The sequence below is a fragment of the Pristis pectinata genome, chromosome 34, assembly GCF_009764475.1.
Source record: "Pristis pectinata isolate sPriPec2 chromosome 34, sPriPec2.1.pri, whole genome shotgun sequence".
NCBI classification, from domain to species: domain Eukaryota; kingdom Metazoa; phylum Chordata; class Chondrichthyes; order Rhinopristiformes; family Pristidae; genus Pristis; species Pristis pectinata.
Window position 1 is genome coordinate 2,877,097 of NC_067438.1, and position 20,238 is coordinate 2,897,334.

At 50.9% G+C, this 20,238-nt stretch overlaps 1 protein-coding gene across 1 annotated transcript; it reads left to right on the forward strand.

Moving 5' to 3' along the window:
- The first annotated feature begins 2,803 nt into the window (after nt 1–2,803).
- LOC127585948 (lymphotoxin-beta-like) lies at nt 2,804–18,881 on the forward strand. The gene is made up of 4 exons (XM_052043705.1): nt 2,804–3,586; nt 10,890–10,926; nt 13,838–13,906; nt 15,654–18,881. Exons 1-4 carry the CDS (start codon nt 3,437–3,439, stop codon nt 16,076–16,078), a joined length of 681 nt encoding a protein of 226 aa, XP_051899665.1. The 5' UTR covers nt 2,804–3,436; the 3' UTR covers nt 16,079–18,881.
- Nucleotides 18,882–20,238: the final 1,357 nt, after the last annotated feature.

The following is a 20,238-nucleotide window of genomic DNA, read 5'->3' on the forward strand; positions in this document are numbered from 1 at the left end:
GAGGAAACCGGAGCACCCGGAGGAAACCCACGCAGACACGGGGAGAACGTACAAACTCCTTACAGACAGTGGCTGGATTTGAACCCGGGTCGCTGGCGCTGTAAAGCGTTATGCTAACCACTATGCTACCGTGCCTGCCATAGGGGATGTTTGGAAGGATTTTTTCTCCCCCAGCGGGAGGTTGGAATCTGGAATTCACCACTGAGGGGGTGGTGGAGGCAGAGGCTCCAACATCTCCAGACTAGATTCCAGCATCTGTGTTGTCTTGTGTCCTTATCCTTGACTTCAATGGGTGACCCTTTGATGAGTGTTGACTGTTCCCCAAGTGCAAACAAGAAACAGTGAAGTGATGAAGGAATTGTGTTAGGGGCCATCATTCTGGAACATAGAACGAGAGGCAATCTCGTCAGAAGGCACAAGGTTCTGGCTGAGGTTGAGAGGGAAATGGGAAGAGGTGTTGACCCTCACCAATTTTTATGGGTGCACCATAGAAAGCATCCTATCCAGCAACATCACGGCTTAAGGGAGAGGGTGAGGGGGAGATGGGGAGGGATGGAGCGAGAGAGTGAGCCAGGGAACTAGAAGAGAGAGTAGCAGTGGAGAGGGTAACAGAGCGCGAGGGAGTAGGTAACAAGAGGTGACAGGTGTCGGAAGGTGAAAGGAATGGAAAGTGAGAGTGAAAGGGTGGGAGTGAGAGTGAGAGAGAGTGGGTGAACAGGAGGGAAAGAGACTGACAGATCGAAAGGAAACCAATGAAAGGAGGAGAGTGGGTGAAAGTGGGAGGTGGGAGGGAGAAATTGAGAATGTGACGGAGAGTGTAGGAGGGAGAGAGAGGAAAGGGGAGAGAGGAGGGGCATGACTTCCCAACTTTTATACTCAACGCCCCAACTGCTCAAGGCAAGCCTGCCGTTTGCCTTCTTTACCACCCAATCTACTTGTGTGGCCACTTTCAGGGAACTGTGGACTTGGACCCCAAGGTCCCCCTGTACATCTACGCTCCTGAACGTCCTGCCATTTCCTCCCACACTTGACCGTCCAAAGTGCAACACCTCACACTTCACCGGATTAAACTCCATCTGCCATTTCTCTGCCCACATTCTCAACTGGGCTATATCCCGCTGGATCCTTTAACAACCTTCCTTGCTGTTCACAAATCCAGATTTAGTGTAGTCTGCAGACTTACTAATCAGCCCACTTATATTTTCGTCCAGATCATTTATATACACCCTCAATGTCAGCAGAACAAAAGAGCTGGTCATTGACTTCAGGAAGGGGGGCGGTGCACGCTCCCGTCTACATCAACGGTGCTGAAGTTGAGAGAGTTGAGTGAACATCACCAATAGCCTGTCCTGGTCCAACCACGTAGACGCCACAGCCAAGAAAGCTCACCAGTGCCTCTACTTCCTCAGGAAGCTAATGAAATTCAGAATGTCCCCGTTGACTCTCACCAATTTTTATAGGTTCACCACAGAAAGCATCCTGTCCAGATACATCACGGCTTGGTATGGCAACTGCTCTGTCTGTGATCGCAAGAAACTTCAGAGAGTTGTGGACACAGCTCAGCGCATCATGGAAACCAGCCTCCCCTCCATGGACTCTGTCTACACTTCCCACTGCCTTGGCAAAGCAGCCAGAATAATCAAAGACCCCACCCACCCCGGACATTCTCTCTTCTCCCCCTTCCCATCGGGCAGAAGATACAAAAGCCTGAAAGCACGTACCACCAGGCTCAAGAACAGCTTCTACCCCACTGTTGTAAGAATATTGAATAGTTCCTTTGTACAATAAGATGAACTCTTGACCTCACAATCTACCTTGTTATGACTTTGCACCTTATTGTCTGCCTGCACTGCACTTTCTCTGTAACTGTAACACTTTATTCTGCATTCTGTTATTGTTTTCCCTTGTACTACCTCAATGCACTGATGTAATGAAATGACCTGTGTGGATGGCATGGAAAACAAAAGTTCTGATCCCTATGGAACACCACAGGCCACAGATCTCCAGGCAAAGTAACACCCCTCCACCACTACCCTCTGACTTCTATGTCCAAGCCAATTTTGAATCCAATCCACCGTCTCCATGTGCCTTATCTTCTGGATCAGCCATGAGGGACCTTGTTGGAGGCTGCACTGGACCGTGTCCACAATGTCCACTGTCCTATCCTTGCCAGTCATTTCTGTCACCTCCTCGAAATACTCACTCAGGTTTGTAAGGAGAGGGAGATAGAACAAGAGTGATGTGTGGGGGGGAGAGAGATAGAGCGAGAGAGAGAGAGAGAGAGATGGGGAATGAGAGAGGGAGGGAGGAAGAGAGAAAGATGGAGACTGAGCGATGGAGGGTGAGAGAGGGAGGGGGAGAGAGATGGAGAGGGAGAGAGAGAGAGAGAAAGAGAGAGGGGGGAAGGAGAGGGAGGGAGAGAGAAAGATGGAGACTGAGCGATGGAGGGTGAGAGAGGGAGGGGAGAGAGATGGAGAGAGCGAGAGAGAGAGAGAGAGAATGGGGAGAGAGAGGGAGAAAGAGAGAGATGGGGAATGAGAGAGGGAGGGAGGGAGAGAGAAAGATGGAGACTGAGAGATGGAGAGTGAGAGAGGGAGGAGGAGAGAGATGGAGAGAGAGAGAGAGAGAGGGAGAGAGAGAGAGAGATGGACAAGAGCCACAGAATGAGGAAGTGAGAATGGAGTGAGTGAGCTTCTCCAACCACATTTCGCAATCCCAGGATTTAACAGGTTCCAGCTAATCAGGGGCAGGCAGAGCGGTGATGCAGCAAAACCGTGAGCCAGCCTCCAATCCGGTGTCAGAAGTGAGAGAGCTGCTCGGACAGGAAGAGGCAGTGGTCAGTGAGGCGGGAAGAAGGTGGGGGAATGGGTGGCAGGAGGACAGACGGGTGTTAGGACCACTGCCCCAAGGGGAAGGAAGTTCAGCTGGAGCTGGGTGTGTGCCCAGAGCAGAAGCCCACAGTGCAAGGGAATTCAGAGCAGGAGTGGGCAATGGTGTCTATTAGCTTTACCATGGGTGACCCACCAAGGATTAGGCAGAGGAGAGAAGGGAGAAAGGGATTTAAACAGGATCTTTCATAAATTTATCTACCTCCTCCTGAGTTACCCCCAACGATCCAGACTCCACAACGTTCCGGGACAGAGACTTCCAAAGATACACCACCCTCCGTGTGGAGAAACTTCTGTGCACTTTATCCTGAAGTGAGCCACCCACTTACCTTGCCCCCTCGTTCGAGACTCTCCCAGAGAGGAGGAACCCCCACTGGTCTGCGACTCCAAAGTGAAACCAAAAGGCCAATGTGTGTCTGAGTCCGTGGGTGGAACTGCCGGCAGCTGACAGAACCTCAGACACACAGGGCTCAAAACAGGAGGCGCCCTGCTTCGAGCTGTCACTGAGGCGCGGGGCAGGATCCACCGTCAGTCTGTGAGCAGGGAGAATGGGTCGCTCGGAGAAGGCTGCAGAGGGAGATATTGGCCTGGGTCCTGTGTTCTTCACAGTGCTGTTGACACTGGCCTTCTCCATACCAATCACCACATTGCTGGTTATGTACTTCAAGGCTGGGAGTCAGCTGGCAGTCAACCATCAGGTGAGTTGTAGGACAGAGAGAGACAGACAGACAGAGAGCAGGACAGAGAGAGAGAGAGACAGACGGACAGAGAGAGAGAGACAGGCGGACGGAGAGCAGGACAGAGAGAGACAGAGAGAGAGACAGAGGCAGAGAGAAAGAGAGATAGAGGCAGAGACATAAAGAATGAGAGTGAGTGAGAGAGAGAGAAAAAGAGAGAGAGAGAAAGAGAGAGAGACAGGGAGACAGAGAGAGAGAGATACACACACGTGCGAGATAGGGAGAGGGAGAGAGAGACAGGGAGTGAGACACAGTGAGAGAGAGAGTGCAAGACAGAGTGAGAGAAAGACAGAGAGAGAGGCAGAGAGAGACAGAGAAACAGAGAGAGAGGCAGACAGAAAGAAAGAGAGACTGAGAGGGAAAGGGAGAGAGACAGACAGAAAGAAAGAAAGAGAGACAGAGAGAGAGACGGAGAGGGAAAGGGAGAGAAGGAGTACAGATTTGGTACCTTCGTTAAGAAAGGAACTATTAGCGTCAGAGCCAGTTGAGAACCAGGCTCGTTCCTGGGATGAGGTGGCCGTCCTGTCATGAATGGGAGGCAGCTGATGGATATTCTTTAATGTTGATAAGAATGAGAGGTGGTCTTATGGAAAGATAAGGTCCTGAGGGAGTGTAACAGGGTAGACGCGGAGATGGAGACACCAGGGACTGCAGATGCTGGAATCTGGAGCAACACCCAATCTGCTGGAGGAACTCAGCATGTCGAGCAGATGCTGCTTGAGTAGATGTGGAGATGTTTCCACCAGCGAGGTGTCTCGAACAAAGGGGACGTCTACAAGAGAAGGGGTGGGAGTGAGGTGCGTAGGAATGTCTTCTCTGGAATTCTCTACCCGGGAGGGATGTGGAGGTCGTATCGTTGGAAGAAATTAGAGAGGAGAGGTTCAAAGTTCGAGAAAGGTCAGGGACTTGAGGGCGATGGGGAACTGGTACCGAGGGGTAGTCAAGCCCTGGGGCAGATCAGCCATGGTCATATTGAATGATGGGACACATCTGGGCCAATCTGTCACTGGGACCGGTCTGTAAGTGAAACAAGAGTTCTGTTTGCTTGGGTAATAATTGGTTCTCGACCTGCAAGCACATTTCGCAGGGTGCCCTCTCTTAGTACCGGGCCAGGGGACCGTGGGTTCAAATCCCACTCCAGAGCCCGACAGCAAAACAAAGCTCCCAGAGTCCCCATCTGGAATTTCCCCTGGCCTCCATGCGTGTTTGTGGGATCTTGCTGTGCAAGTGTCAGCTGCTGTGTTCCCCTACATTAAAAGGATAGCCGTGCCTCAAAGCCGGGTCTGGCTGAGAAGCCCTCTTGGTCTGTCCTGGGCCCCGGAACGTTGCTATACAAATGCAGCTCCCTGACCAAGGGAAGCTGGGTTGATTGGTTGTCAAAACCCCAAACATTGGGTGCGGGGGTGAGGGGACCGGGGAATTTTTTCCGTCAGTAATATCTGCGAGTCCTTTTCCTGGAATCCACCCATGTCCTGTTCCTGCTCTGGTAGGCTAATCCCAGAGGGAATTTCAGCGTCGCTCCCACCTCTGGAGGTTCCCTGAATCAGTCCTGTGCGGGTCAGTGAGACTGTGTTGGCGTTTACCAAGTCAGGCTGTCATGCAGGGAGAATCCGAGAGCACATTTCCAGTCCGAGGCTCCCGGCTAGAATCAGTGAGGACAGGGTTGCTCTGGGGATAAGTTGCAGACCAGGTCATCCAGTCAATGGGTTAATGGGGGCAGTTCAGGGGAGAGAACTTGGCTCTTTATTCATAAGCGCAATGAAATGAGGGCATTTGAGGGCAAGAAATGGTTTCACAGATGTAATGAACAACGAACTATGCTCCCACTCTCGCACTGCCCCCTACAGCCCATTGCCCAGATGAAGCAGGAAGCACTGCTTCTGTCAGCCCAGCTGCACAGTGGCGCAATGGTTAGAGCTGCTACCCCACAGCCCCAGGGACCTGGCTTCGATCCTGACCTTGGGAGAATGACCCGCGCAGCGTCTTCACGTTCTCCCCGGGACGGCGCAGGTTTCCCATGGGCGCTCCAGTTTCCTCCCGCATTCCAAAGCACACGGGTGGGTTAACTGCCTGCTGTAGGTTCCCCCTGGTACACAGGCAAGTGTCAGATGAATTAAAAGGGGAGCTGGTGAGGGAGAGGGTCAGTTGCAGGGGTGGGGGCAATAAGATGAAGGGGAATTAATTAGACTGATGGGATTGCTCTGCTTGGGCTGGCAGGGACTCAATGGGCCAAAGACCTTCATTTTGTGCCGTAATGAACCCAAGGGTTCTTGACAGGATGTTTCTTCCTGCAGGAGAATCTAGAATTAGGGGCAAGGGGTCACCTGCAGAAGACAGAGATGAGGCAAAATTCTTTCACTTGGAGGATTATTGGTATAGGTTTATTGTTGTTACATGTACCGAGACATAGTGAAAAGCTTCTGTTTTGTGTGCCATCCAGACAGATCATTCCACATGTAAGTATATCAAGGTAGTACAAAAGGGAAAAACAACAGAATGCAGTATATGGTGTTGCAGTTACAGAGAAAGTGCAGTGCAGGTGGACAAATAAGGTGCAAGGTCCACGTCGAGGTAGATTGGGAGATCAGGAGTTCACCTTTTAGCATATGAAACGTCCGTTCAAGAGTCTGGTAACAGCAGGATAGAAGTTGTCCTTGAGCCTGGTGGTAAGTGCTTTCAGGCTTCTGTATTTTCTGCCCGATGGGAGGGGGGGGAGAAGAGGGAATGTCCGGGGTGGGTGGGGTCTTTGATTATGTTGGCTGCTTTACCGAGGCAGCGGGAAGTGTAGACAGAGTCCATGGAGGGGAGGCTGGTGTCCGTGATGTGCTGGGCTGTGTCCACAACTCTCAGCACTTTCTTGTGGTCCCGGGCAGAGCAGTTGCCAGGGTCTTTGGAACTCTGTTCCTCAAGGGCAGAGGCTTTGAATGTTTCCAAGGCACAGGGAGATCGACTCTTGAACAGCAAGGAGTGGGGTGAAAGGTTACTGGGAGCTTGGCAGGAATACAGAGCTGGGGTCACGGTCAGGTCAGCCGTGGTCTTGTCAGATGGTGGAGCAGGCTCGAGGGGCTGAGCGGCCTCCTCCTGTTCCTGATTCGGTGCCCAGGATCGGACACGGTACCGAGTCCCGGGGTGCGCCGTAAAGGCTGAGCTGCAGTTAACAAGCTTTAGGTGGTTTAAGCAGTTAAGCCACTTCCTTGATGGGTTTTGTGTCTGTGACTGAGGGTCACTTGGTTTCAGCATTTCTCTTCACAGTCGGTATTCCGCAAAAGGCACTCCTTTGTGTGTATGCGCATCTCTCTATCACTCTCTCTCTTTATTACTCTCTCCTTCTCCCTCTCTATTTCTCTCTCTCTATTGCTCTCTCCTTCTCTCACTCTCTATCACTGTCCCCTTCTCTTTCTTTTACTCTCTCTCTCACTGCCTCTCCTCTCTCTCTATTACTTTCTGTCTGTCTCTCTTTCTGTTACTCTCTCACTCTCTCAGTCTCTCTCTTTCTCTTACTGTCTCTCTCTGTCTCTGTCTGTCTGTCTGTCTGTGTCTGTCTCTCACTGTCTCTGTCTGTCTGTCTGTCTGTGTCTGTCTCTCACTGTCTCTCTCAGAATCCAATTAATAGATAATTGGGGTAATTAGGTAGAACATTAAAACAAAACAACATGCTGGAACAGAGATGCAGAACAGAGGAACTGGTGGAAACAACAGAGAAGTTTGTAACTATCTGGTAGATTGAGCAACATCTGTGGAGAGAGAAAAACTAAGTTATTGCAAGGGATTGACCTCATACCTGAGCTGGTGGGTTCTGACACAAACAGGAAAGGCGGGCTATCTGAAATTGTTGAATTGAGCGTTGAGTCCCGTGGGCCGTGTTACGCCCAGTCAGAAGATGAGGTGCTGACCCTGGAGTTCAGTCTGGGCTTTGTTAGGACGGTGGTGAGACTGGAGATCAGAGTGGGACAAGGTGACAGGAGGTTGAATGCTTAAGGTTGCCTCCGCGGACCTAACGCAGGGGTTCTGCAAAGCAATCTGCACAGCTTCTCTGCTGCAGAAGGTACCACATTGTGTCCACCAAAATGGGGGAAGTGCTTCACTTGGAAGGGCTGTCCTGAAACTGGACAGTGGGGAAGAAGGAGGTCAAGGGGTAGGGGAGGCAAGGATGGTTGCATGGGAAGAGTCGTAGAGGAGGTCATGCAGCATGGAAACAGGCTCTTCAGCCCACCTGGGGGTCTGTACCAACCAAGATTCCCATCTCTCATCCCATTTGCCCGCTTTTGGCCCATATCCCTCTAAACCTTTCCTATCCATGTACCTGTCCAAATACCTTTTAAATGCCTCAACCACCTCCTTTGGCAGCTCGTTCCATATAAGGACCACCCTCTGGGTGAAAAAGTTGCCCCTCAGTTTCTGATCAGGCACGGTGGTGTAGCAGTTAGCGTAACACTGTTACAGCGCCAGCGACCTGGGTTCAATTCTGGCCGCTGTCTGTAAGGAGTTTGTACGTTCTCCCCGTGTCTGCGTGGGTTTCCTCCGGGTGCTCCGGTTTCCTCCCACATTCCAAAGACGTATGGGTTAGGAAACTGTGGGAATGCTATGTTGGCGCCGGAAGCGTGGCGACACTTGTGGGCTGCCCCCCAGAACACTCTACACAAAAGATGCATTTCACTGTGTGTTTCGATGTACCTGTGACTAATAAAGATATCTTATCTTAAATCTCTCCCCTCTCACCTTCAACCTATGCCCTCTAGTTCTTGATTCCCCAACACTGTGTGCGTTCACCCTGTCTGTAGCCATGATTTTATATATCTCTATAAGATCACCCCTCGGTCTATGAATGAAGTCCCAACCTGCTCAACGTCTCTCTATAACTCAGTCCCTCAACATCCTCGTAAATCTCCTCTGCATCCTTCCCAGCTTAGTGACATCTATAGCAAGATGACCAAAACCAAACACAATATTCCAAATACGGCTTCACCAACGTCTTGACAACTGCAACATAACATCCCAGCTCCTGTACTCAGTGCCCTGAGCAATGAAGGCCAGCGTGGCAAATGCCTTCTTCACTACCCTGTCCACCTGCGATGCCACTTTCAGGGAACTATGTCCTTGTACTCCTGGGTCCTAGAGGAGAGGTTGGTGGAGTTGCTGTGGACTCAGGAGCCACAGAGGGAATGCTGGAAGGGGAGGTGGGGAGGAGGAATGTGTCTGTTGGGGGAATTCCACTGACGGTGGGGGGGAATTGCAGAGGATGATCTGTGGAATGCAGAGGCTGCTGGGGTGGATGGTAAGGCCAGGGTAAGTTGCTTCGGCCAGGAGAAGGGGAGATGGGCACAGAGGTACAGGGAACAGATGACGAACTTTGAGAGAGGAGGCCACGATTAAAGTTAAAAATTAGAATCCGCCTCAAAGGTATTGGTATAGAAGATCTCATCATTGGAGCAGATCTGACAGAGACAGAGAATGGAAGATTCCTTACAGGAATTGGAATGAGAACACTGCTGTTATAAGACTATTGAACTGTTCCCAAGTACGTTGGCCTCTTGGCCTCATAATCTAGCTCGTTATGACATTGCACCTTATTGTCTGCCTGCACTGCACCTTCTCAGTAAATTGTAACATGTTATTCTGCATTCTGTTATTGTTTTACCTTGTACTACCTCAACGCACTGATGTGATAAAGTGATTTGTACGAACGGTATGCAAGACAAGTTTTTTTCTGTACCTCGGTACATGTGACAATAATAAACCAATTTACCAATGATTTATCGATTTACTTGATCAGGAGGTAGCTGCAAGAACCGGTGGACTTGGATGACGGTCACTCACCTACCTCCCTGAGATGGAGACAGAGGAGTGAATAAAGGGAAGGGAAGAGTCAGAGACAGAGCCGGTGAAAGTGAGTGCTGGCTAGAAAATGGCCGCAATGGTGATGGAAGGTTTTAGCTGGGAAGAGAGCAGGAAGCAGAAAAAGAGCAGAGAGAGGGGGTCTGGAGACAAGGACTGTTCCATCTTGTCCCACAGAGACACAGGCAGAGCTGAGACCTGTGTGAGTTTCCAGTGCTGTGACTTTAACTTGGAGAAATTGGTAAATTGGTTTACTATTGTCACACGTACCGAGGTACAGTGAAAAACTTTGTTTTGCATGCTGTCCATACAGATCATCTCATCACATCAGTGCATTGAGGTAGTACAAGGGAAAACAATAACAGCATGCAGAATAAAGTGTTACAGTTACAGAGAAAGTGCAGTGCAGGCAGACAATAAGGTGCAAGCTCATAACGAGGTAGATTGTGAGGGCAAGAATCCATTTTATTGTACTAGGGGACGGTTCAGTAGTCATATAACAGCGGGATAGAAGCCGTCCTTGAGCCTGGTGGTACGCGCTTTCAGGCTTTTGTATCTTCTGCCCGATGGGAGGGGGGAGAAGAGGGAATGTCGGGGTGGTTGGGGTCTTTGATTACATTGGCTGCTTTACCAAAAGAAATGGTGGCAGATTGGGGTCAACGTTTGAAGAACGCCTCATTCAGACTCCAGGGAAACTCTGAGCTTCCAGCTATCACTTCAATTCTCCATCCCACCCGCAGGGGGCTTCACCTCCAACAACGTCCCCATGAAGCCCAATGTAAGGAACAGCTCCCAACCTCCGCCTGGGCATGGAAAAACCTTTGGGACTTCAACGATTTCAGATCGGAATCGTCTCCTGCTTGTATCAGGACGGCCTGACTCTGATGCATGGTGGTCTTTGTGTGACATTAATTATCATCTCTTCACAGGCACTGCCTGACCTGCTGAAGATTTCCAGTTCTACCTTGCCTCAGTTTGGTGCAGGGCACTGCTAACCCTGAGAGAAACATCCTCCCGCCCCGACACACAGCGAGGCTGCAGAGCCGCAGCCACCACACGCCTGGGATTGCAACAGGCTGCAGCTTGCAGCACACCTCCGCAACCTTGCTAGTGTAGCTGCAGTCCTGGGGGTTAGTGGTTACCCCTGCAACTTGCAGTGACACAGCGGCAGCCACTGCTGGCTGCTCAGTGACCTATTTGGCTGCCGGCTTGTCGTCGGAGGAGGCAGGGTGCGGAGGCAGGCCGTGTCGTGGTCTGCTACTGCAGTGGTGGGGCAGGAGTATCGCACGATCCCTTCCCCCTCAGGGACCATGTGGGCAGGAATCACACACTAATCCTTCCCCCTCTGGGTGAGGCAGGAGACACACACTATCCCTTCCTGTGATTTGGACATGAACGAGCCCCTAATTCTCCCTGTTTTCTCCCGCAGGTTCCTCACAACTCCTCTGGCTGGGCCAAACCCTCAGGTAGGTGCAGCCTCCTCCATCCTGGGCCCCCTCAGTGAGGGGGTCCATGGGTCCTGGGGCAGGGCTGGGAGGGCAGTGGGTCAGACCTGCCTCTGTTAATGGGGAGAGATGGTTGGGTGTTGGCGTGATTCACCTCCCCCACACCCACCTGAAACCCAGCTTCCGAGTCTCCACTGTACCCCGGGAGCCCCTCATTGTTTGGAGGGGGAAGGATGGGGTCCTCATAACTAGGGGTAGGAGCTCACCACCGCTGCCCGGATCTTGAGTTTTCTTCCCTCTGTTCCCCAACCCATGCTCGCATAAGTGTCGTTCCAGGGCTTCAGGGTTTAAATTCAGGGGTTAACTTTTTTCCAGGGCTTCTGGGCTTAACTCGTGGTCTGAGGCTGCAGATGGGCTGCACTTCACACAGAGCCATCCAGTACGGAAACAGTACCTTCAGCCCATCGATTCTGTGCTTACCATTTACTCTAATCCTGCACTAACCCCATATATTCGCTGGGATCGAACCCGGGTCTCTGGAGCTGTGAGGCAGCAGCTCTACCTGCTGTGCCAACTGTGGCACCTATAATTTGAATAAAGTGCTTAATGTATCCTTGAATCAGGTTGGGTTACTAGCCAGAGACATTAACCCTTTGATCCTGCCCTGGTGAAACTTTTGCTGTGGGTATGTAAGAATATAACAGCGAAGGAGATGTGAGCAGGATTTAACCCACAGGAATCTTTGAGCTCAAAACACTTTCCTGACCATTCCCTCTCCCCACATCCTCAAACTGGCTGACTTCAACCTTCGTGAATCAGTGACAGAACTCTGTTGAAACTCCCAAGAAAAACCACAACATTTTTAAACTATTGGGTGACGGGATTTAACAAAGTGGAAAACTTTGACTCATTGAGGTTACAAACCAATGCATTAGGAGCAGGAATAGGCTACTCAGATCCTTGTAGGTCTGCTATCCAATGAGATCATGGCTCCATGTTCCCGTCTAACCCTTACTTATTAAGGTCCTATCTACCTCTGCCTTAAAAACGTTGAGAGATTCTGTTTCCGTTGCCCTTTGAGGAAGAGAGTTCCAATGACTCACAGAGAGAAAAAAAATCCCCTCATTTTCTTATTAAGTGGGAGACTCCTTATTTTTAGACAGTGGCTTCTTATTCCGGATTCTCCCACAGCAGGAAACATCTTGCTGCTCAAACCACTCAGGTTTTTTAATCATCTCCTCTCGCTCTTCGAAGCCCCAGCAGCTATGACCCCAGCCTGTCCAACCTTTCCACATATGACAAGCCGCCCATTCCAGGAATCAGTCTGGCTAAGCCTTCTCTCAAGCATTTCTAACTCATCGATACGCTTCCTTAGGCGCAGAGACCAGCAGTGTACACAGTGCCTCACACAAGGACAACCAGCCCGGGAGTACAGACTGCTGGAAAGGGAAAGGACACTGAAGGGGAAAAGGGGGTGGGAGGGAGAGAGTGAGAACAGGGACAGAAGAGGGAAAGAATATTGAATCTGTAAGTGTCGCCCAATCACCGCTTTGACCCTCCTTCCCTCCTCCCTGGCATTTATTCTCTCTCTCTCCCTCTCTTATATACAAAATACATTTCTACCTCTCCTATCCCTATATCTTTAACAAATATGTTAAATCTCTCTCTCCCCCTCTCTTTCTTTCACTTTCCCCTTCACTGTTTGCTATCTCTCCATCCCCGGCTCTTTCTCTATCACTTTCTCCTTCACTGGCATGTCCCCTTTGACCCTCACCAACCTTTATTGATGAACCATAGAAAGCATCCTATCGGGATGCATCACGGCTTGGTACGGCAACTGCTCTGCTTGGGACCGCAAGAAACTGAAGAGAGTTGTGGACACAGCCCAGTACATCACAGTGCCTCCCCTCCATGGATTCTTATCTATACCTTTCGCTGTCTTGGTGAAGCAGCAGCATAATCAAAGACCCCACCCACCCGGGTCATTCTCTCTTCTCTCCTCTCCCATCAGGCAGAAGATACAGGAGCCTGAGGACACATACCACCAGGCTCAAGGACAGCTTCTATCCCAGTGTGATAAGACTATTGAATGGTTCCCCTATACGATGAGATGGACCCTTGACCTCACAATCTACCTTGTTCTGACCTTGCACCTTACTGTCTACCTGCACTGCACTTCCCTGCAGCTGTGACACTTTACTCTGCATTCTGTATTGTTTTTACCCTGTACTACCTCAATGTACTGTATAAAGAATTGATCTGTACAAACAGTATGCAAGACAAGTTTTTCACTGTACCTCGGCACAAGTGACAATAATAAACCAACACCAAAACTGTTTGCTGTCTCTGCCTCCCCCTCTCTTTCTCTATAGCTTTCTCCTTCACTGTTTGCTATCTCTCCCTCCCCCTCTCTTACACTGTCAGTGACTCCCTCAAGTCTTGCAGTGAAAGTGTGGAGACTGCAGGTGCTGGAATCTGGAGCAACACACATCCTGCTGGAGGAACTCAGTAGGTCGAGCAGCATCTGTTGGGGATAAGGGACTGCGAGCGATGAGAGAGGAGTCTGTGGTGATTGGTGGACCCCTTACTCCCCTCCCCGGTCAATCAGTCACCTTGGACCCCTGCCTCACTGCTGCCCCTCTCCGCTGTACACAGGCCATCTCCGCCTCTCCTGAGGCAGGGTCCCAACCCCAAACACCGACAGTTCCTTCTCCCCCCACAGATGCTGCTCGACCTGTTGAGTTCCTCCAGCAGGTTGTATGTTGCTGCGAATCTGTAAGAGGCAAAACTCACACCCCTGACGAGAGGAACCGTACGCGAACGACCCTCAAATACTGACCGTGGCTGACTCTGTTCCCGGGACAATGGTCACACCCTCCCGGACCCTCCGCCCCTGTCCGTCCCTCGTTCACCGGTTGATATTCTCTTGCAGGGAGAGTCGGCGTCGATGGGGAGCCATGGGGAGTCGGCAACACCAGCAAGCCAGCCGCACACCTTATCGGTAAACTCGTTGGGCAAGGGGGAGGCGCAGCGGTGGGTGGGTGGGTGGGTGGGGAGAACAGGGGTCATAGTAGGAGCTGCACCTCAAGGGGTAAGAACAACCCCCTCCCTCCGAGGAGCAAACGCAGGGAAGGTCGGCTTGGGGCTGGCGAAGGTTGGATCCCCACAGCCCTCGCATCCCCTCGCATTTAAATAGCGTCCTTCACCTCCCTCCCTGATCTGCCCCGGTGGGGGGAGGGGGGGGAGTGCAGTTCTCCATCTTTGATAAGAGATAGATAAGATTTCTTTATTAGTCACATGTACATCGAAACACACAGTGAAATGCATCTTTTGCGTAGTGTGCTGGGGACAGCCCGCAAGTGTCGCCACGTGTCCGGCGCCAACATAGCACACCCACAACTTCCTAACCTGTATGTCTTTGGAATGTGGGAGGAAACCGGAGCACCCGGAGGAAACCCATGCAGACACTGGGAGAACATACAGTTCTTACAGACAGCAGCCGGAATTGAACCCGGGTCGCTGGCGCTGTAATAGCGTTACACTAACCGTTACACTACCGTTGCTCATTTTTCATGGAAGTTGGAGCAACCAAGTTGAACACAGCAAGAAGTAAATCAGTTTATTATTGACACATGTAACGAGGTACAATGAAAAACTTTGTTTTGCATGCCATCCATACAGATCATTTCAACACATCAGTGCATTGAGGTAGTACCAGGGAAAACAATAACAGAATGCAGAATAAAGTGTTACAGTGACAGAGAAAGTGCAGTGCAGGCAGACAATAAGCTGCAAGGTAGATTATGAGATCAAGAGTCTATCTCATCGTACGAGGGGACCGTTCGATAGTCATAACAGCGGGGTAGAAGCAGTTCTTGAGCCTGGTGGTATGTGTTCTCAAGCTCTTGTATCTTCTGCCCGATGGGAGGGGGGAGAAGAGATCCCACGAAGAGTGGAATGCCAGTCACCTGAATGATCGGACTGGGACCCCCTATGATAGGGCGGGGCTCTGTTTAAAGTTCCAACTGAGAAACGGCCAAGCCGACCAGGTTGTCTACCTGAGCTAGTCCCATATGTGTGTGTTTGGCTCACGTCCCTCTAAACCGTTCCTCGTGTATTTTAAACATTGTTATGGTACCTGCTTTAACCATTTCCTCTGGCAGCTCGTTCCACATACCCCCTGCCCTCTGGGTGAAGAAGTTGCCCCTCAGGTCCCCTTTAGATCTCTCCCCTCCCACTTTAAACCTGTGTCCTTCTGTTTTAGACCCCCCTACCCCGGGAGAAAGACTATAACCATCCCCTTTATCGATGCCCCTCATGATTTTATACACCTCGATAAGGTCACCCCTCAGCCTCCTTCACTGCAGGGAAAACAGTCCCGGCAACATCCTGGTGAATCTTTCCTGCACCAGCTCCAGCTTAATGCATCCTTCCTGTAGCTGGGCTGTGGTCTCACCGAAGTCTTGTACTTGAAGGTCAGTGAATGCGGACAGGAAGTTGGTGGGGACTGGCAGAGAGTTGGTGAGAGCCAGCATAGAGACGGCAAGGCTCGACAGGAAGTTGGCAGGAGCTGACAGGAAGAGAGTGAGGCCAATGGAAAGTCGGCGGGGGCCAACCAGAAGTCGGTGAGGGCCAACGGGAAGTCGGTGAGGGCCTACAGGAAGTGGGTGAGGACCAGGTCACTGAGGTGATAGAGCACCACAGCTCGGCCCCACTAACCATGCGCCCTCCCTCCGTGTGACCCACAGGGATATACCAGGACACGGCCGAGGGAGAGGGTCACCGCACCCTGATGTGGGAGCCGGTGAGGGGGCTGGCCTTCACCAGGGACTCGGTGAGGTACCAGGGTCACTCGCTCATCGTACCCCAGCCAGGGCTCTACTACATCTACTGCCAAGTGGGCTTCCGGGGCACCGAGTGCAAGGAGACGCCCCTCACCCTCTCCCACCAGGTGTACCGCTGGCATGACTCCTACCCCCAGCCCCTCCTGCTGCTGACCGGCACCGAGACCGTGTGCGGAAGGAGCCACAGCCAAGGCGTCTGGTACACTACCCTGAGCCAGGGAGCCATGGTGGAGCTAGAACAGGACCACCACCTCTACGTCAACGTCAGTGACCCCAACCTGGTCGATTACCTCGATGGCAAGACCTTCTTCGGAGTCATCAAGATCTGATCTGGGGGGTGGGGAAGGGCTGGGGCAGGTTATGTTCCTCTGTTGTCCCTCTCTGCTTTTGTATTGTTTTTAAGATCTATGTCGTGTCTATTTTTTTCCAAACACTTGCTATAATCTGGTAGGAAACGTTTGGTTGTGCAGGGGGAGGGCAGCAAAGTGGTTCGCTCGAGTGGAGTTTATTGTCACGTGTACATGTATGTCTTCAGTGTTGAAAATTGACCGCCATCCCATCGGGAGGTGGCAGGCTCGAGGGGCCAAATGGCCTCCACCACCCACCCCCAACTCCCCGCTACAACGTGTCAGCCCCAGGAGCATCAACAGAGAGAAGATCTCTGGTGTTAGACGGGGATTCCATGAGCTCGGTTGGTAGTGGAGGGAGATGGCGATGCTGGTGTGATTGAAGGTCCAACCACCAATGGGAGGGTGATAGGAGTGGAAGGACGGGTGAGTGAGAGACTGGGGGCGGCAGCTGAACATCAAAGGGTTTGGGAACCGGGATGGGAATCTAAATCGCCGTCTGCAGTGTATCAGAGTATAAGGGTATCATTACCAAGTGAACGAGGTGGCAATTCGTAATTGGTTTATATTATTGTTTATCATTATTATTTTGTGATGGAACCTCTTGGGTAGAGAACTCCAAAGTCTTGCTGCCTTTCCTGTGAAGAAATTTCCTCTCATCTCTGTCCTGAACAGCTGACCCCTTACTATGAAACCATGACCCCTGGTTCTGTAAGAGTTTTGTATGTCTCAATGAAGTCACCTCTCATTCATCTAAACTTGAGGGAATCCAACAACTGAAGATTAAATTGGTAAATTGGTATAATATTGTCACACGTACCGAGGTACAGTGAAAAACTTTGTTTTGCCTGCCATCCATACAGATCATTTCATTACATCAGTGCATCGAGGTAGTACTGCTGAGGTAGTACTTTGAGGTAGTACTATCGAGGTAGTACTGCTGAGGTAGTACTCTAAGGTAGTACTATCGAGGTAGTACTGCTGAGGTAGTACTCTGAGGTAGTACTGTCAGGGTAGTACTGCTGAGGTAGTACTCTGAGGTAGTACTATCGAGATAGTACTGCTGAGGTAGTACTTTAAGGTAGTACTATCGAGGTAGTACTGCTGAGGTAGTACTCTGAGGTAGTACTGTTGAGGTAGTACTGCTGAGGTAGTACTGTCGAGGTAGTACTGCTGAGGTAGTATTCTGAGGTAGTAATGTCGAGGTAGTACTGTAAGCAATAACATCAAGCAGAATAAAGCATTACAGTTACAGAGAAAGTGCAGTGCAGGCAGATAATAAGGTGCAAGACCACGACGAGGTAGATCGTGAGATCAAGAGTTCTATGACGACAGATTGTTGAGAGTCACTGCCCTCAGTAAGGGATGTTCTGCTGATATTACTGCTTGCCATTCGCTTACACAGCCCACAACTCAGGGGAAAAAACTCTCTGCGGGCATTACTCAGGGATCAGGTTGGAATTCTGCTGGAACGGGTGGGAGGGCAGAGAGATGGTGGGTCGATGGGAGCAGTTGCCTGGGGTGCCCCAGGACAAGGAGAATGAAGAGTCGACCGTCCCTGGCCTGGCATCCATTAACCTCAGGTTGCAGAGGGCAATGAGGGCAGAAGCTAGGTGCTGGCAGCAGCAGGTCAGCCTGTAGGTCAGTGAGGATCAGCAGCCAATCCCTCCATCCTTACCACAGCAACATGAAGCTTGCAATTCCAGTGGCCAGTGTGGAGGTTTCCAGTAAAGTAGGAAGTACACATGCCAATTGGCGCATAGAACGATCCCACCTATGGGACAATGACCTTTGTTGTAATGAAGGGTTTTTTTTTGGGTGAGGGGCAAGTATTGGAGAGGCGAGAGCTCCCAGACCCTTCTGAACATCAGCTGTGGGATCCTTCACATTCCATCGGTGGGGGCCTGGGTTTAACACCTTATCCAAACACCCGAACCTCTGGCAGTGCGGCACACCCTCAGCGGTGCAGTGGGGAGCTGGCCAGGAGGTCAGTCAGAATCAGGTTTGTTATCACTGATGTATGTTGTGAAACTAGTTGTTTTGTGACAGCAGTACAGTGCAAGGCATAAAAATTACTGTAAGTCACAAAAATAAATAAATAGTGCAAAAGAGGAATAACGAGGCAGTGTTGATGGGTTCATGGACCGTTCAGAAATCTGGTGGCAGAGGGGAAGAAGCTGTTCTTGAATCATTGAGTGTGGGGCTTCAGGTTCCTGTACCTCCTCCCTGATGGTAGTAACGAGAAGAGGGCATGTCCCAGATGGTGAGGGTCCTTAGTGTTGGATGCCGCCTTCTTGAGGCACAGACACTTGAAGATCTTGGATGCCGCCTTCTTGAGGCACAGACACTTGAGGATGTCCTCGATGGTGGGGAGGTCTGTGCCTGTGATGGAGCTGGCTGAGTATACAACCCTCAGTAGCCTCTTGTGATCCTGTGCATTGGAGCCTACATACCAGGCGGTGATACAACCAGTCAGAATGCTCTCCACCATACGTCTGTAGAAATTTTTAAGAGTCTTTGGTGCCGTACCGGATCTCCTCAAACTCCTCATGAAGTAGTTGAGTCCCTCTGGGACTCAAAACTCACCACCCCTGTCTCGGCAGAACCGGCTGCCCAATTGCAGTTGGAAGTTTCAGAGGAGATTAAACCTGTTGTTTACAGTGAAACGGCTTGAATTGTGTGTGTGCCTGTGTTGCCTTTTATCTTCACAGCTCCAGATGGCCTGCTTTTGTGTTTATTTGACATTTTCATGATGTCTGTAATGAATTTGCAATAAAAACTGAAAAGCTTCCTTCAGCCATTTGGCAGTTGCTGATCTGTGGAGTTCATCTGAAACTTTACTTCACAAAGAGGAAATAACCAGAAATCTTTGGCAAGGTTTCCCATCGGATCTGGTTGAGAGAAAGGAAACAATGCTGGAAATCACTCCCTCCCCCTGCCCCCACCCACCCCCACTCTCTCTCTCTCTCTCTCTCTCTCCTGCTCTCCCTCTCCTGCTCTCTCTCTCTCCTGCTCTCTCTCTCTCGTGCTTTCTCTCTCTCCTGCTCTCTCCTGTCTCTCTCTCTCTCTCCCCTTTTTGTTCACTACCTCTCTTGCTCTCTCCATCTCTCAAACACCCTCTCTCTCAACCCTCTCTCCCTTCTCCCCTCCCCATCTCTCTCTCTCTTTCTCTCCTTTTCCCCCTTGATCTCCTTTATCTCCCTTGCACTCTCTCTGAAACCCCATCTCAACCCCTCTCTCTAACTCTCTCTGTCCTTTCCCCACACTCTCTCTCTCCCTCAATCCCTCCCTCTCCCTGTCCCCGTGGGTTAAGACTGACCGTCCCATGCCAGTACTGAGCACTGGTAGAAGAGTGTGCTCAGTACTCAGGGGGTCCTGAGTTGCCACAGGGGGTAACAGAGGAAGGTGTTGGTCCGGGTGTGGTGGGCTCGACACTGCTGGACCAGATTCTGCTGTGTGGGCACCGTCAGTCACATATCAGGGGTCACACACATGTGTGGGCACATGTGTAACCCCTATCAGTCCATATACATTCACACACACACACACACACACACACACACACACGTGGAGACTCACACAGACACACACACATGCAGAGACACACAATCACAGACACATGCACACACACTCACAAGTTACACAGACACACACAAGACACACACATACAGACACACACAACAGTCACACATACATGCACATACAGAGACACAGACACCAACACATAAAGAGAGACACACACACATGCACACACAGACACACATACACACACACACACACACACACACACAGTCACACATGCATACACATACAGACACAGGCAAACAGAGTCATACACAGACACAGACAAACACACACAAAGTGATACACACATAAAGAGAGACACACAGACTCACACACACATAAAAAGACACATATACTCACATACACACACTCAAACACACACACCCTCACATAGACACACACACCATCTCACACCCACACCAACACACACACCCTCACACACACATACATACACACATACACACACACCGAGCCTGCCACACACCCTCTCCCTCACCACCACTCCCTCACTCCCAAGACCCTGACCCTCTCCCCTTTCCAGTTTGCCCTCCCTCTGTCTCCCTACCTCTGTTCCCTCC